This window comes from Podarcis pityusensis (assembly GCF_964106645.2).
Source record: "Podarcis pityusensis genome assembly, chromosome: 2".
In the NCBI taxonomy this organism is placed as follows: Eukaryota; Metazoa; Chordata; class Lepidosauria; order Squamata; family Lacertidae; genus Podarcis; species Podarcis pityusensis.
Genome location: NC_138029.1, coordinates 5,048,032 through 5,065,269, shown reverse-complemented (window position 1 = coordinate 5,065,269; position 17,238 = coordinate 5,048,032). Strand labels below are relative to the sequence as shown.

At 48.9% G+C, this 17,238-nt stretch overlaps 1 protein-coding gene across 1 annotated transcript in view; it reads right to left on the bottom strand.

Moving 5' to 3' along the window:
• LRP1 (LDL receptor related protein 1) overlaps window positions 1-17,238 on the bottom strand; it is a 321,217-nt gene that overhangs the window by 15,400 nt on the left and 288,579 nt on the right. The window contains 16 exon segments of the mRNA XM_080996568.1: window positions 44-160; window positions 735-841; window positions 922-1,100; window positions 1,206-1,474; window positions 2,965-3,084; window positions 4,924-5,061; window positions 5,303-5,446; window positions 6,006-6,128; window positions 6,888-7,007; window positions 7,581-7,713; window positions 8,008-8,114; window positions 11,579-11,695; window positions 12,602-12,727; window positions 13,509-13,631; window positions 14,578-14,697; window positions 15,992-16,108. Coding sequence (XP_080852694.1) covers window positions 44-160; window positions 735-841; window positions 922-1,100; window positions 1,206-1,474; window positions 2,965-3,084; window positions 4,924-5,061; window positions 5,303-5,446; window positions 6,006-6,128; window positions 6,888-7,007; window positions 7,581-7,713; window positions 8,008-8,114; window positions 11,579-11,695; window positions 12,602-12,727; window positions 13,509-13,631; window positions 14,578-14,697; window positions 15,992-16,108 — 2,160 coding nt within the window.

Here is a 17,238-nt window from a genome sequence, read left to right as displayed (position 1 = left end):
CATGGCTTTCCCAAAACTTCTTCCCCCTGCATCCACCACCTACCTTTCTTGCTGTCAATGGCCACCACTGGGTCAGTGCCATTGAGCCGGATGCTGCCAATCACTGAGAGCTTGGCATCTGCCCAGTACAGGCGCTCGTTATGATAATCTACAGCCAGACCTGCAGGCAAACAACAGCAATTTATGTGTGAGTATCAGTGGTGACCTGTGGACCATATATATGCCTTAAGTGTCAAAAGTATGAAGTGGGCTTCCCAAAGGATATGGAGCCTGTTGCTTAGGAAGGTGCCACCCCCCACCCCCCGCCAAGCAGAGGAGCTGAGACTTTCCAACCCTCCTAATCTCTCTGGTGGTGTATCAGTCAAAGACTAAGCAGCCTTTCCCCTAGACAGGGTTTCCCAAACTTGGGTCTCTAGCTGTTTTTGGACTATTATTCCCATCATCCCTAGCTAGCAATCCCTGGGTCAGGGTCCAGCTAAGAGCTAAGGAAGCAGAACTGGGAAAGAGATTCCTGTGCCAGAAAGCTTTGGTATTGCCTGCAAGAAACAGGAGGCAATGTAAGGAGATGAGCTAACAGCCACAAGGCAACTTCTGACGTTCCCACGTTTGCCACGGGAAATTTGCTCAGTGCTATCAAAGAAACTGTGGTGTGTTGATACAGAAAAGAGGTAGCCCTGGGCAGGGCTGCGCAGCGTGAGTGTGGGTCGACACTCACACACCCCGACCAGACTGACCTGTTGGCCACTGGATGTTGTCCTGCACAAGCGTCTCCCTCAGGGTTCCGTCCATTGCCGCCGTCTCAATCTTAGGGTGGTTCCCCCAATCTGACCAGTACATGGTGCTGTAAAGAGAAAGCCATGCTGTGAGGTGTGGAAGGGAACAGAGAGTTGCAAGAGTAAACTGTGGTGGGTCTTGTCTTACCCTCGGAGCGGGTCCACCACGATGGCATGTGGCTCGTCAATCATGCCTGAGATGAGCGTCTTGCGGTTCTCGCCCTTCATCTGCGCCACTTCGATGACGTCACGCCCAGAGTCTGTCCAGTAAATGTTCCCAGCCACCCAGTCAATGGCAATGCCCCGTGGCATCTTCAGCCCTGAGATCTGCAGGAAGAAGGTGAGCACCGAGAGTTTGGCCAAGCTCAGTTCCAGTGCCCCCCCCCCCCGCCCCAAAGCTGTGTTTTCTCATGAGCAAAGCCTGCCACTTACATTGAGGTGGGTGACGCCACCATCTATCTGCCGTCGATTGCGATTGGAGGCACTAGAGCCAGCAGAGGATGGCAGCTCACGGCAGGAGATGCGCCCTGTGTGCCAGTTGGTCCAATAGATCTTGTTGCCTTTGACGTAGACATCCATGGCAGCAATGCGGACAGTTTCATCCCCTTGGAAGGCAGGTTCATAGGCAGAGTTGGGGTTGAAGGGGTACATGCTGCGGATCTTGTTGTCGTCAGCAATGTAAAGTATCTGGTAGTCAGACCCTGGAGAGGAAGAGGAAGAGCATCAAAATGGGAGGGGACCTCATTGCAGTGAAGCGAAAAAGCTGGAGGAGAGGAGGGTGATGTAAAAGGAAGTTTGCTAGGCAAGACAATGCAGTTGGCAAGGCACCAATATGACGTACTCTGTCTTAACTTGGCAAGTTGTACTTTGGGCTCATCCAGAGATCCTTTTGCATTGAATTTTCCAGGCACAGGCCAGTGCTTCAAAGCTCTGTGTCCAAGCAGGTTTTTTTGTCTTGGCACTTTCCTCAGGAAAACCTGTGTTTTATCACTGAATAGGAGCAAATGGCAATCTGCAGAAAACACCACCACTGTTTGCTCTGATTGAGCAGTAAAACATGGGTTTTCCAGGTAGAGGACTGGGACAAAAAGAAACCCCTTGGAAATGGAGCTTTAAAGCCCAGACCATGCCTAGAAACACAACACAAAAGGAAGTCTAGATGGGCCCTTTGACGCACACCGTGATTGCAATCCAAAACCCCATGCTCACTTGAGACGTCCACCTGCCAGCGAAGTCAACTCTGGGGAAGCCCCACTGACTTGCATGCATGAGCATCTTTGGATGTGGCCTAGAACTGAAGGCCTTGTACGAAAGCAGACATGACTGTTCAGAGCATGTACCACACACGTGAAAATGGGGAGGGGGTCACTCTTAGGGTCCCAGGCTCAAAGAGAATTGGTAGGCACACAACAACCCAATCCAGTTAGAAACTGCATACATTTTAAGTAATCTTTGACCCCTACCTATTGGGAAGGTAAGCGGGGGTAGGAAAAGCAGCCACTGGACATGATCCAGCCAAAATGAAGCACTCCCAGTGTTTTTGATGAGAAAGTTCAGGTTGTTTCTAGTTCACTCCCACTGAAATATATCACTGCAGTTCAGAGGCGGTGTGTCCTGTTTCACTGCCTAAAATGAAACGGAAAGGGCTGCTCTGCCCTGCCACAGCTGCCACTGCCTGCTCTGCCACGTGCCCTGCCACATCTGCCGCTGGTGGAGAAGTGACACCACCATTAACAATGATTTGAGGCAATTTGGGGTGGGATCTTGCCTGAAACTAGCACCACTGTAGCGGAGGCAGGAGGACAGGTGGGAAACCTATGGGGGGCTTCTGCTGCCTGAAGCAGCAGCCTCACCCTGCTGAGCTGACTCCCCTGCAGCTCCTTCAACGGTGGTCAAAGGGTTCGTAAAAATAAATTACAGCCCCTTTCCCCACTGAACTAGGAGCAAAGCTGAGGAAGGACTGGGGTGGCAGGTAGAGTCTTTGGCCAGCTGAAGGAATCTACTTGGAAAGAAGAAGAATTGGAAGATTCTGGCCGGGAGTGTCTGTCCATGAGACGTCATGCCTGAAGTTGTGTGTTACGCTAAGCAACGCCTTATAGCATGTGTCTCTTAAACATCATGAGCATGTGTACACACCCACACCCTTCATTGCCTCTGCAACAAAGCTCCCATTAGCCAAGCTCACTGGTACCTTCTGCCTTGCACATGTGATGGGTCTTCATGAAGTTCTTGGCACAAGTGCACATGTATGAGCCTTGCGTGTTGTTGCAGAGCTGTGAGCAGGTCCCAAAGTTCAGGCACTCATTAACATCTGGGCAGAGTAAGGGAGACACATATACAAGGTTATTGGAGGCAAATGCCAGAAGCTGAATTACAGAGAGTAACCACCTTGTAGAACGATGTCTTTGTGCAAAACAACAGCGCACATGTCCCATCCTGCCATCGTCTCCAGTCAAATAGAAGCAATTTCTGTAGTATATGGAAAAAGCCAAAACGAGGTCCCAACACCATCCAGATGTGGAAGATGAACACTTCTGCAACAGAATTGCTTATGGCTATTAGAATCACCTACTGAAGTGTTCTTTAACTCTGGGTTGCCAGAGCACAACTCCCATCATACCTGATCACTGGATAAGCCGCCTGGAGAAAAATAGGAGTTGTAGTCCCAAGAGCATCTGGGGACTCAAGGCTGAAGAACATGGGCCAACTGCATAGTGACTTTGGCATCAATTGTAGAGAGCAAAATATATTTTCCCCCTCTTCCACCCTCTGCAAAAACCTATTTTGAAAAAACTACAGCAAAAGATGTGTGCTTATCCAGTACTATTGTGTATCTTTTAGGGTCAATTCTGGCACAATGTTTTTCCTTTGGGTGCAATTCCTCTAAGAGAATGCATTTTTTAAAAGCGGAAACAGAAAAATCCATTTAGATTTCCAGAAGAATGTCCACAAACACGATACCAAACCAGATTCCTGCCTGTAGACTTTCCCTAGCAACTCACCCAGAATCCCTCTTCTGGCTTTTCCCCTTTCTGTGCTCTGCTCATCTCATTATTGTTAGTTTGTAGGAGCCTGAAAGTGGGACCTTGTCTTTTCAAAGCCATTTTTGTACAAGCACTACAAAAGGATGCTATGGCTGTAGGCAATATTCGCTCATATATAATTATTTAATACCATCATCATCTTCTTCGTCATTCTCATCAAGCTGAATCTCATAATCACTAGGATTTGGGGTGGCATTCACCCTGGGCAGCTCCCTACCAATCAGGTGTTAATTTACTGCTTTATAGCCGATTGCAAAAATTGACTTGTCCACAGTCACTGTCATTAGCCATGGAGCTAGGATGAAAGACGCAATAAACTCAAATTACAGCCCCTGCATGCCTGGCAGATTGTGAATGCCATCAGCCCATTTGTTGCTGTCTATCAATACAGCACCGTGTGGGACGCGAGTGGCGCTGTGGGTAAAACCTCAGTGCCTAGGACTTGCCGATCGTATGGTCGGCAGTTCGAATCCCCGCGGCGGGGTGAGCTCCCGTCGTTCGGTCCCAGCTCCTGCCCACCTAGCAGCTCGAAAGCACCCCTAAGTGCAAGTAGATAAATAGGTACCGCTTTATAGCGGGAAGGTAATGGCGTTTCCGTGCGCTGCGCTGGTGCTGGCTCGCCAGAGCAGCTTCGTCACGCTGGCCACGTGACCCGGAAGTGTCTTCGGACAGCGCTGGCTCCCGGCCTCTTAAGCGAGATGAGCACGCAACCCCAGAGTCAGTCACGACTGGCCGTACGGGCAGGGGGACCTTTACCTTTACCTTTATCAATACAGCAGTTCTGCCTGGCGGTCTGCCTTGCCTTGCCTTGCCTTCCATCAACCACATGTGGTTTCCCCTCCACAGCTATGGACACATTCTTCCCTTTTATGTAATGCTGAAGCAGTTGCTTCCCTAACTTTATTTACTGAACACACTTAGATCTCACTCTTCAGTCTTCCCTCACCTGAAAGAGCCCTCGCTATTGCTGCCACCCGTTTCCTCTGGGCTCAACCCACAGAATCTCACAGACAACTTCAAAGGGGCTCACAAAGAATTTGAGGCGACTTCACGCTAGTGGCCAGCTAACTTCTGGCCTTGGCAGAACCTGTCTTTTGGCCCAATACCTTGGCAAGAATTCTTGTCTGGCACTTTCTGGAAGCCAGGGCGGCAGGTACAGTACACAGATGTGGGGGTCTGGACACATTTGGCTTCTTCGCCACACATGGTCACGTTGGCCTTGCAGCCAATTGGCATCTTGAGATCTGCAGGCAGGAGACGGGAGCAGAAAATCTTGCATCAGTAGGCAGAAATGGCAAGAGGCAAGAGAACAGCAGGAGGAAGATGGGGAGCATGTTTGTGATCGGCCAAGCCACATACATCCTCATTATAAGCTGGTCATACTGGGCTTATAATGCTCCCCTCTCCACTTCACCCCCAAACAAAACACCAGCTCCTCTGCTTGCCCAAAGGTGTACATGGTGCTTCAGTGATTCATCCCCTCACCCGGCAAGCAACTATCCTCATCAGACCCGTCTCCACAGTCGTCAAAGAAGTTGCAGCGAAGCTCAGAACTGATGCATTTCCCGCTCTTGCAGAGGAATTCATTCTTCTCATGGCTGCAGCTCCTGGGCCTAGTGGTTGGCAAGTCTAAGAGGTTGCAGAGATGACAGTGAGAAGCGAAGAGAGCGTGCTGTGAAGTCAAAGTTATCACCTGCCTATTCTTTTAATTCCCCCTCCCGCCCAAAAAGCAGGATACTGAATCTTAGAGATGTGACTGGGCCATTCAAGTCAGAAAGACAGCACAGAGCGGCCACGCCTACAGAGAACCATGCCTGTTGCACCTCGGCATGAGTCATTGCTCTGGGCATGCTTAAAATGATGAACCACATAAAGACATTCCAGAAATGTGAGTAATTCTTACTCTTTCATAATATGAAAGCAAACCATAATTTTAATTCAGAGAAGCATTAGCACAGGGATGGGGGAAAAGTGCCTCTCTACATGATGTTGGACTACAACTCCCATCATCTCCATGCAACCATGGGCCGTTCTAGCTGGGGCTGATGGGAGTTGGGAATCCAAGAACACCAGGAGGGAAATAAGTACCTTAATCCCTGCTGTTACAGCTATGGTTTGGCACTAGTATGGGTGACACAGGACTGGAGAGTTGTCCAGGGAGGGTGGAGAAAGCAAGGAAGGCACTCACCACAGAATTGCTCATCAGTGCCATCACCGCAGTTGTCAATTCCATCACACTGGCGGCCAATCCAGAGACACACACGGTCATTCTTGCAGCGGAACGGTCTGTTGGGGGGACACTGGAATTTCACTGCACCAGTAAACAGAAACAAATGGTCAGAGTGAATGTGGGAGCCAGAGGGACATGGAAATGTATGGGTGGCTGACAATGCAGGCCTTGCCTCTCTGCCTGCCTCTGCCCCCCCCCCCCCCCCCGCCTCCATCCTGCATCACTCTCCTCCATTCCTGGGCTGTGATTGCAGCTTTGGAGAAAACAAGCAAGGATCTGGTTACACAGTAAGACATGAAGCTGCTGTCTAGGGATCCAGGCTACTGTCCCACATACGTTTTTATTTATTATCTTTATTTATTAAATTTGTATACCACCCTTCATCCGTAGATCTCAGGATGGTTCACAACACAAAAATATTAAAAAAACGCAAAATACATATTAAAAACAAGAACAAAAACAAAACAATATGCCCCACCCAACACATTTTAAGGGGCATCGGATGTTAATTAGCCAAAGGCCTGTTTGAAGAGGAACATTTCCACCAGGCACCTAAAAGTGTATAATGAAGGCGCCAGGCGAACCTCCCTGGGGAGAGCATCCCACTGCAAAAAGCGCCTGCTCTCATGTTGCCACCTTCTGGACCTCTTGCGGAGGAGGTACACAAAGAAGGGCCTCAGAGGATGAGCTCAGGTTCAACCTTTCCCAAGATCTTCAGCCTGGGGGTGGGGGACCTTCCCCCCCATGTGATGTGGATGCTGCCCTTCACTTTCTCAGTTCTGCAGAGCAGCAGGCAGGGAAGAGTAGGAGAGGTGCGCCAAGAGGGGCAGAGGCACTCACAGCATTCCTCAGGGTTCTCATCTGAGTTGTCACCACAGTCATCTTCACCATCACACTTCCAGGCCAACGGCTTGCACAAGGTGTTGTTGCACTGGAACTCGTCCAGGGGGCAGGTCCGCACTGCAAAGTGGGGAAAGAAGCCCAGTCACATCAGCTACAAAACCTCCTCCTACAAAGCACGGAATCCCTGGAGGACAGGGAGGGAGAAACTGCGAAGGTGTGACACTGAGAGCCCCACTCGAGCTGCGAGTACATTTCAGAGGTCTTAAATCTTGAGCAGTGAGGAGTTCCACAACCAGTTTCTTGCACATACCACCTGATGGGGGGGGGGGGCTGGTGCCAGCACCTGGCATCTTTGGCAGCTGGCAGGGGACCCCTTGGAAATTTTGTTTGGCCCAGCATTCCGAACACCTGGATCAAGTCACTCTTTTAACATCCCATAGTCCCTTCAACTAGTGTCACTCAGCACCAGGGCCCAATGACGGACAGAGGAAGTGTTGCCTAGTGCCCTCTGAAGCCTGGAGGCAACCCTGCATCTGCTTGCCAAGGGTTGCATACAGGCTGGGGGAAATGAGAGCATCCTTGTAACTTGTTACTTGGCACTCGTTACAGCACTGATGCTTTGCAGGTACACAGCGGCTGAAGCCAGTATGATATCCTCTTCTGAGGAAGAGGGAGTAAGAGGGGCGTTACCTCCAGTGCTGCAGTCCTCTTCATCGCTGCCATCCATGCAGTCGGCATCAGCGTCGCAGCGCCATCGCAGTGGGATACAGTGACCGCTCTTGCAGTGGAACTGGTCTTGATCACAGCGAGGTTTGCATTCTTTCTGTGGGGAGAAAGCAAAGGAAACAGGGTTACCAAATCCCAGGCAGGCCTTATTTGGATAAGTGAATACCTAAAACACCCAGTAACATCCCATGTTTTTCACTGAAAGAGTTCTTATACCCTCCATGCCCCCTCCCTGCCTATTTACAGTAACACTTCACCAGCATTCAAATGAAGTTTCCCACACCTTTCCTAGAGTTAACCTGCTCCCAGGTTTGCTCCTACAAGAAATGAAAGCAGGCAAATTCTGGTGTTCTCTGATTGCTTAACACTTTGCACCTGACTTGCTCCTTACCTCATCAGAGCCATCAGCACAGTCATGGTCCCCATCACACTTCCAGCGGCCTGCAATGCAGCGCCCGTTGGCGCAAGAGAACTCGCTTTCGGAGCAAGGCCTGGGTTCTGTAGGCAGAAAGAGCACAAGAGCAGGTGAGATGGAAGGTTCCAGCGAGCACAGGAGCATCTTCTGTTAAGTCAGGGAATAAACACTGCTCTCTATTATTCCCAGGGCATCTCTGGAAATATTATTATTCAAACAAATCAGTGTCTTTCGACTTCAATACGACAAAGAAGAGAACACAGGAGAGGCCACAAAGGACTTGGGGTGAGGGAAGAAGAAGAGGGGATACATGAGTGGTTTCTGGCTACATCAAACCACACAAGCAGCTTCTGGCAGACAGTGGCAACCATCCCAGTCACTCTGTCTCAACTGGGAATCCCAGGAGTGGAAAATATGAGGCAGTTCTGTTTGACAGCCAAAAAGCATCCCCACCTCCCACCACCCATAGCAGCTTTGCAGATGCAGGCAGCAGGGAGAGGAGGAGGAGGAGGAAGAGGAGTGAAACCTTATTTATACCCTCTAGATCACAGCTTTTGCAGCTTTGCATCGCTGCAATAGCTCAGTTGGTAGAGCATGAGACTCTTAATCTCAGGGTCATGGGTCTGAGCCCCACATTGGGCAAGAAGATTCTTGCCTAGCAGGGGCTTTGACTAGATGACCCTTGTGGTCCCTTCCAACTCTACGATTATATGATCCGTCTCTATTTCCCCAAACATCTAAACATTCTCAATGTGTGTTGTGTGACATCGCCATGCTGCAAGTTACACGGTCCTTTTCTTGCCCCACTTAAGCGACTGTCACTAGGAGAGCAGGGAAATTTGCTGTACGAAGATGACCTGTGCAGAGTTTTACTTAGATGCTCCAGGGGAGAGAAGGAGACACACAGCTGACCATTTTTCCTGCAACCTTGCTTTTGGTATCTGTTTGTTTGATGGCAGCCCCTCAAAATATATTTTCAATCAATGTTATTACAAGTGTTACGAACACAGGAAACTGTCTCATTCTGAGTCAGACTATTGGTACTAGGAGTTTGGTACGGTTTGCACTCTCTGGTTGTGGCTCTCCAGGGGTTCAGGCAGGGGACATTCCCAGGCTTGTGTAGGAGATGATGGGTTTTAAACCCGGGACTTTTTGCTTAGAGAGCATGTGCTCTAGCACTGAGCTATGGCCTTCCCTCTAATGCTGTTGCTTTTTGCTCAGGCAGGGCCAGTGTGGTAGGGCAGTGCCATGTCGCCACCCTCTTGACACCATCATTGCTCCTGCTTACTGGGATGGGGCAGGGTGGCACTGAGGGTAGGGCTGCATGGGTGCACTTGTGGCAGGGTGACTGCGCAGCCTGCCTGGTCCAAGTGGCAGCAGCATTGAGAGGGCAGCACCCTGCCTGTTCCTGCCTCCGCTTTTTAGTGATCTAGACATACAAGGTACCACCCTAAGGGATGCCATGGGAAGCCCCACCCAGTTCCCATTGGTAATGGAAGGCTTGCTAAGGAGAAACTGGATGGGCACACTAACTTCACCCAACTGGAGTGGATGTGTGTCCTAGTTCGCAAACCTCTTTATCCATCAAAGGGAGGTATAGGAGAGAGACAGCAGATGAATGAGAGAAGGCATTATTATAGCCTGCTTTGACCTTAGGGATGGCTGGGAGTCAAGCAAAGCAGCACACAGAGAAGCCCTCTCCATTCAATTACTTTGGGGGGGGGAGTGGGAAATACATGGGAAATAACATGGCAATCCCAATACCACTATGGTCCTCCCACCTCTGCCCACCCCAGCCTTTCTTTCTACCATGGTTAAGGTTTTAAAGGGGAAAGGAAAAATATTTTCGACAGAAACCTACCTCTGCAAGCCCCGATACGACAGTGTGAAAATGGAGAAAAACGTAAGATGAAGTGAAATGGCACAAACTCAAATTACACAACGTGGTAAAATAAAATAAAAAACCAAAAGAACCTGAAAGAAAGTCATGTCTAGAGTCTACAGGGGTGGGGGAGAGAAAGTGGCAAGGGAGGAGGTGGGGCACCCATTGTGAATCTTAAAAACAATGTAACAACACCATCTGTTGCTGGAGGCCTCTTTGGCTTCCAATGAGATTTAAAGTAGGAGCCATTTGGCCTCCCTGGGATGACTGCAACTAATTCATTCATTCATTAAATTTATCTCTATTTAAGACATTTATATACTGCTTCATTATTTACACTGCTAAGTGGTGTCAACAGAAAATGGGGTAAGAAGGCAATAAAAACTTATAAAACCAAACACTGCCTTAAAATGTTTGCTGGAACAAGGCATTCTCAGCTAGGAGGGGGCCTGTCTAACCTCAGTTGGGAGGGAGTTCCATAGGCTTGGGCCCAATACACAGAATGCATGGCTTCTAGAAGTTATGAAACATGCAACTGAGTCATGGGGGGACAGCTAACAGAAGCTCTGTCAAAGATCTCAGTGACTGGGCTGGAATCGCATGATGGGTCAGTCAGTCATCTGAGATTCTCTCCCCCCACCATCACTTGCTGGCTCTCTCTCGGACCACTTTTTTCATGCTGTGCAGATGAGAAGCCAACTGATGGCAGTAAAGCACTGTGGAATTGATGAACTCCCTCCCATGCTTGGAGATGGCCAAAGGCTGGCCATTGTTTGATGCACCTCTCACTTTAGCTAGGATCAGAGAGGGTAAGGCATACTTAAAACCAGCATTGCTGATGTAGGGTGAGAAGAGTTAACTATCAGGCTTCAAAAAATGGGGAGGAACCTCCTAGTTCAGCCCCAACTAAACCTTTCTCCAAAAGATCTCACAAGTTGGAGGGGCTGAGAGCAGCCCAGCATTCTGAAACAGTAGAGGGCAAGCAGAGAGGAAGACAATTTAGGATGGTGCAGCTAAAAGGTTATCTGGGCTTAGTCCGGCACCAGTGAGTCTGCACACTCACTTCACTCCAGGTTTGGAAGCTGCATGGAAGCCAGACTTTCCCCTGCAGCTACCATAGGCTGAGATGGTTGCAACAATTGGTGCCGAAAGGTACATAGTTGTTGGCTTGGGCAGGGCTTAGGGCACATAATTTGAAGGCATTTTAGTGGAATTCTTGGCTTCCTCCCTCTCAATGTTATTTATACCAGAATAGAAAGGACTCTTGGGCCTGAAACCCAGCCAGTATTTTCTGAAATTTCATCATTCAGAGGGGGCAACCTATGGCCCTCCAGATTTTTTTGACCACAACTCCCATTATAACTGCCCACGACTCTGCTTGCTGGGAATGATGGGAGTTGGAGTCCAGCAGCATTTGGACGTTCCCCATTGAATGCTCTAGTTTATTCCAGCCTCAAGGCCATCTTCTGCTTCCATACGTTGATGGGATGATCCTTTTCATAGAAAAGGGAGACCCAGATTTAAGTGTCCTCTTCCTACAAGCAATGCTAGTTTTATTTCCTCCATCCAACAAGGACCAAGCCCACAGGAAAAGTCAGAAGACCACCACCCTCCCCACATGCAAACATTCTGCTCTCCCAGTGTAGGGCTGAAGGGGGCACATACTACAGCTCTCCTCGTCAGAGTTATCTCCACAGTCATTGTCATAGTCGCACTGCCAGCGACCCGGCACACAGCGGTTGTTCTTGCAGCGGAACTGATAGGGCTCACAAGTTCGCTCGTCTGAAAAGAAAGGAAGTGACACAGGGAAGAGAAAAGGTAGGAAATGGACGACATCAGTAAATGTAAAAACAGCATCAAAAACAAAGCCCATCAAAAAATAGCTACCCTTGCTCACAAGGCATCTTCTGGATGCCTTCTTGTACACAGAGCAGCTTGAGCACAAAGACAACTCCATCCTGCAAGGCCGATGGTCAGGGGTGCACTAGACAGGTCAGCCCTACAATACCTGGAGGCAGAGCCATAGCTAGGTGATCTTGCTCCCCTGGCAGAACTGTCCAGATTGCGCCCCCTAGCCATGGACAAATTAGCCCTTCTTTCTGCCTCTCCTCCAACCCTGCCCCCTCCACCCATTCAATTCACCCTCTATTTAAAACCATTTCTTATGAGGCAATAATCAATATTTATATTTATGGACATATTTTAGCTGATTTTGCGCGCGCGCCCCCATCGCCTGCGCCCCTGGTGGGGGCCCACCTCACCACCTCCTAGCTACAGCCCTGCCTGGAGGGCATCAAGTTGGCAACCCCTGTTTAATCTAAGTGGATTGGCAAGGACCAATCTGGACTGCAGCATGAAGTACTAGTTTAGCCAAGCTCTGAACTTGACTTAGAACAGTCTGGGTACATCTTAGGCAAAAAGGCTAGTATCTCTAGGGTTCCTCTTTTGATTGACTTCCTTTTTGACAAGACAGGAGGGAGACAAGGGATGCAACTCTTCTGCACCTTGGGACTTCCTCTTTTGACTTGCACATGTTACAAAGGTGCTGCTTCCCTTACGCAGGCTCTCTCCAAGACTCTGGCAAATGTGCCACTTCTAGTTCCTTTCATCAACCATAGGAAAAGGAGCAAGCCAGACTCTCTGTCTTAGTGCAGCATAGTTCGCCAGTTGACTGCACCATCAACTCACCACATTCTTCCTTGGGCTCGTCTGACCCATCTCCACAATCATCCTCCCCATCACATTTCCAACGTGCTGGGATGCACCGCCCCGAATCCTTGCACCGGAACTCATCCAGCCCACATCTCATTTGTGCTGGGAGGGTGAAGAGAGAAACATTTCAAAGGTTGGAAAGGTAAAATTGTCACTGTTGCAACCATTTGTTACAAAATAAGGGCAGGGGAGGCACAGAAAATTACTTTTCTTATAAAAAGCTGTTTGAGAGTACACATGTAAATAACTTTGCACCAAGTACAGAATCTGTTGTAGAACTTAGATCCCAGAAAATGACACCTTCTCTTAAATAGCAATCAGGTTGTACGGCTATTGCTTTTCAAACACTTGAGTTCTAGCAAATCCTTTCTAAATTTGACTTGTTGGCCAAGGAATCACTGTGATGCCGCCGAGGATTCTGGGATGTGTTCTAGGGTGTAGGACAGGCCTGTACAGCTCATTGCTCTACATCAGCTTTTCCCAACCTGGTACCCTCCATATGCTATGGACTACAAGTCCCATCATCCTTTACTCTTGCCACGTTGGCTGGGGCTGATAGAAGTTGGGGCCCAACAGAATCTGGAGAACATTGTGTTGGTTGTGGATCCAATTTGGAGCAAATCCTTACCCTAGGATGCAATTTGCACAAGGCTCTAACACCAAATAAGCAATTGGAAAGCTTATTTGCTGATTTCATAACAGCACTTCCATAACATCTTTGGCATGCATGGCTGGCTAAGCTGAGGGCACCAAATCCACCATCTTCTCAAAAGCAGAAAGGCAGAGGCTTTCTAGCCAAAAGCTATGGGCTTATGGATCAGCCACCCTACTCCCTGCCATCCCATTCCCAGGCCAAAAAGCCTTTGACACAGTAGCTCCTTACTGCAGTTAGCGGGTTCATCAGATCCATCCACACAGTCATTGTCGCGGTCACACACCCACACCCGCGGAATGCAGCGCTTGGTGATGGTACACTGGAACTGGTTTGGGGCGCAGGTCACTTCCGCTGCAACAGAAACAGGAGTGAAGAAGGAGCTCTAGGGCTGAATGCAGGTAGGAGTCTTCCTACACCAAAGGCTGAATCGTGTAGAATCATGGAATTGTAGAATTGTAGAGTTGGAAGGGACCCCAAAGATCATCTGGTCCAACCCCTGAAATGCAGGAATCTCAACAAGTGGTCCACCACCCAATCTGAAACCATGCTGCAAATGTGCTAGCAGCTTTACTGCTGTAATACTAGGATGATGGTACACCTTTACAATAATCAGGATACAACATATACTGTAATATTGCTATTCAAAGTGCAGAAACTAGCACTAGGTGTGTAATTCCACCCCTACAAAATCCCACTTTTCTTCTTTTCTCTAAACTGAGTTTTGAAATTTCAGAAGTCAGAGAAGGGACTGAGCAGGCTTTCCAGAAATCAGGGCTTCAGTGTCCTCATAACTCTTTGCCCTCACCATGACCACCTGAGCAAACTGAATTATGGATGATAAGCACATGACCATTATTGCAGGCTGTAAAATTCAACTCAGGGAAAATCTGGTTACCCTTTTATGGAATCACGTACATTTTTAACACAAAATATATAAAAAATTCCATAGGTCTGGAGTCCAGTAGATTGTACTGATCATACAAGGACATCTGTTCTTCTGACAGGCCAACAAAGTAGGAATGAGGAACCTGAAGTTCAACAATATGTGGAGAGCCACAATTCCAGATGTTGAGGACTACAGGCTCCCAATCCCTACTGCAGTGGCTCATCAGCTGCAATCAGTATGCACCCAGCTCTATTTCTCCATTCCATGTGAGCCAGAATCCAGAGGCGCAGAGCAAATTCCTAATTTCTTAAGTTTCCCAGGTTCTTCACCCCTGACCTAGAGAGAGCGCAGAGGGCAAAGTGATGCTCCTCATCCTGCTCCAAGTAGGACCCTGTTCCAAACATGACTTACGACAGTCCTTCTCGTCCTCTCCATCCCCGCAGTTGTCCTGCCCATTGCAGCGAAAGATGCCAGGGATACAGCGATTGGTGTTGGTACATTTGAACTGGCTGGGCAGGCAGACATGCACCTCTGTCAGGAAGAAAGAAGGAAGCAAAAGCACTTTTTAAACGAGTGAGGACCAGACTTTTTAGCTTTAAGACACCAGTTTTTGTCAGGAAGTCTCATGAAATTTACCACAGTTGCAGGAGATTTTGGAAGAAATGCCTCTCCCATGATTCCTTTGGCTTTGTGCCTCGACAGTTTTGTAGAGCATCAGAGCAACAAAGAAAAAAGGAGGAGAGAAGGGAAAACCTCCCTTTGACCATGTCCCTCTCCCTGAGTGGCCCTGCTCCTCCTGCCATTTTTACTTCTTGAAAGGACAGAGAAGGTGGATTTTTAGGGGTGGGGAGGGGCCTTGGCTAGGAAGCAGTTTTGGCTTTTGAAGGACTGAGATGGCTGGTAGGGATTGGGGGTCATTATTTCAAAGCCCTCTGGTTTGCTTAGAGAAATAGATACATAGATATCTGACCATTTCAAAGTCCAAGAAGAGCTTGGGAAGGTTTGCCCATCTCTAGTGTTTTATGGTTCTGAATTCTTAGCTTTTCTTAATAGGCACCATGTATTTTAATTGCTTTGTCTCAAATTCTGGAGGTTGCCCTTGAGTCTCTTCTATGGAAAGGAAGGAGACAACTAAAAAAGACAGGCAAGGAGGAGAAAGAGGGTGGCGAAATGGTGGGTGGAGACTCCCCCAGGACACGGCTGCTCTTGATAGGAAGCAGGGTTCTGCATTCTTGGCATTCTCACACAGCAAGGACTTTTGTGAGAAGGCTTGCCTTGCTTTTAAAGGCTTGGCAGGTGGGTGTGCCATTGGGACAACTCTGTTGCTTCCATGCAGTTTTGACCTCCTTGCGCTGACCTCCTTGCCCAGTGGTGGACCTTGGAAGGAGGGGGCCCTCAAATTTAAGCAGTGCCCTGTGGGACACCAAAATCCAACGCTCTCCCCGCCTCTCCCCTTGCAGTCTACTTCATAGTTATAAAGCCCCCTGCGCTGCTCCCAAGACTCCTCACCCAGTGCGACTGAACTGGTTGCCCTCCCAGTATCAGGACAAGGCAGAGGCAGATTTAGTGGAGCACAACCAGTTCAGTCACACTGGGTGAGGAGCCCTGGGACAGGGGGACTCCTGATTCTAGTCCAGCTAGTCTCACCCGTCCTGTCATCCAGCCTAAGTGTTGCAGCTGAAGTGACCCAGCACCTGATGCTGAGCCTTTACTTCTACTCTGGCTCAATAAAGATCCTTGCTGTCACCTAACAGCCTCCATTGCCATGGTGTAAACACAAGCCAGGACAATAACTTTACCATTTGCTTTGGTCTGGGCAACTCACCACAGTTGTGCTCATCTGAGCTGTCTTGGCAGTCGTTGTCCCCATCACAGATGAAGGCTGGGTTGGTGCAGATTCCTGTTGAGCACTGGAATTGTCCTGGGCGACACTTGAATTCAGCTGTTGGGAGAAGGGAACATGGGATTACGATGATACCTTGGGAGAAGGACCCAGAGACTCAGTGGCAGAGCACAGGATTTACGTGCAAAAGGTGCCAGCTCTGATCCCTGGTGTCTCCAGGCAAAAGGATGAGGTAGGAGGTGGTTGGAAAGACCTCTGACTAAGATGCAGGGGAGTTGCTGCCAGTCTGAGTAGGCTATATGGTACCAGATGGGGAAATGGTCTGATCTGGTACTAGGCAGCTTCCTATGTCCTTTCTATGACGCAGGATCCCCTTCTCCAAACTGAAGGGCCTGATGCCTCCTTGCACTTTCATCTATGCCAGCCAGCCAACCTGCTCATGCAACTTCCTTTGGTGCCAAGTACTCTGCTCCTTCATCTGCAAATACTTTCTATAGCTGGTAACAAGTGGGGGGAAGAATTGCCACAGCTGGAGTGGAAAGATGTTTTAAAGAGTCCTAGAGGAAGGCAGCAAACTCATCATCCACGCTGGTACACTCCCAAATTAATACAGTGCTCCAAGGAACCTAATCTGGCAGGGCTCCACTGCTGTTTGGCAAAATGGCTAAATCTAGCCCAGGGAATTCTCTCTCTCCCACCTAGTAGGGATTAAGCCATGGGGAACTGATACTGTTTGCACAGAGCAGCCTGGTTGAACTGAAATATATAGGTGGCATGTGCAACACAGAATCACTATGGCCTACGGCACATCTCTCATATGCGAGGACTGTCTGGTCAGTGCTGTGCAGCACCTAAGCAGGAGAACAATATACTTAGGAAGGCAAATATAAACAGATCATGTATGCAATTAAAGCAGGAGTGGGCTCCAACTCCCATCAACCCAAGCTAGCATAGCCAATGGCAAAGGATGATGGGCGTTGTGCCCATATGACACAGAACTGTAGGGACCCAAAGGGTCATTTAGTTCAACCCCATGCAATGCAGGAATCTTAACACGCAGAACCCCATCCAGTCTGAAACCATACATTTTGGACCCCGCATAAGCTTTGCAAATGTGCTAGCAGTTTTATTGCTGCACCACTAGGGCTACAGGTTTCCCATCCCTGGTTTAAAACCCTGGGTGGAGATTTTAGGGAGCTTTTGAAGTCATGAGACATCCAATCGAATTT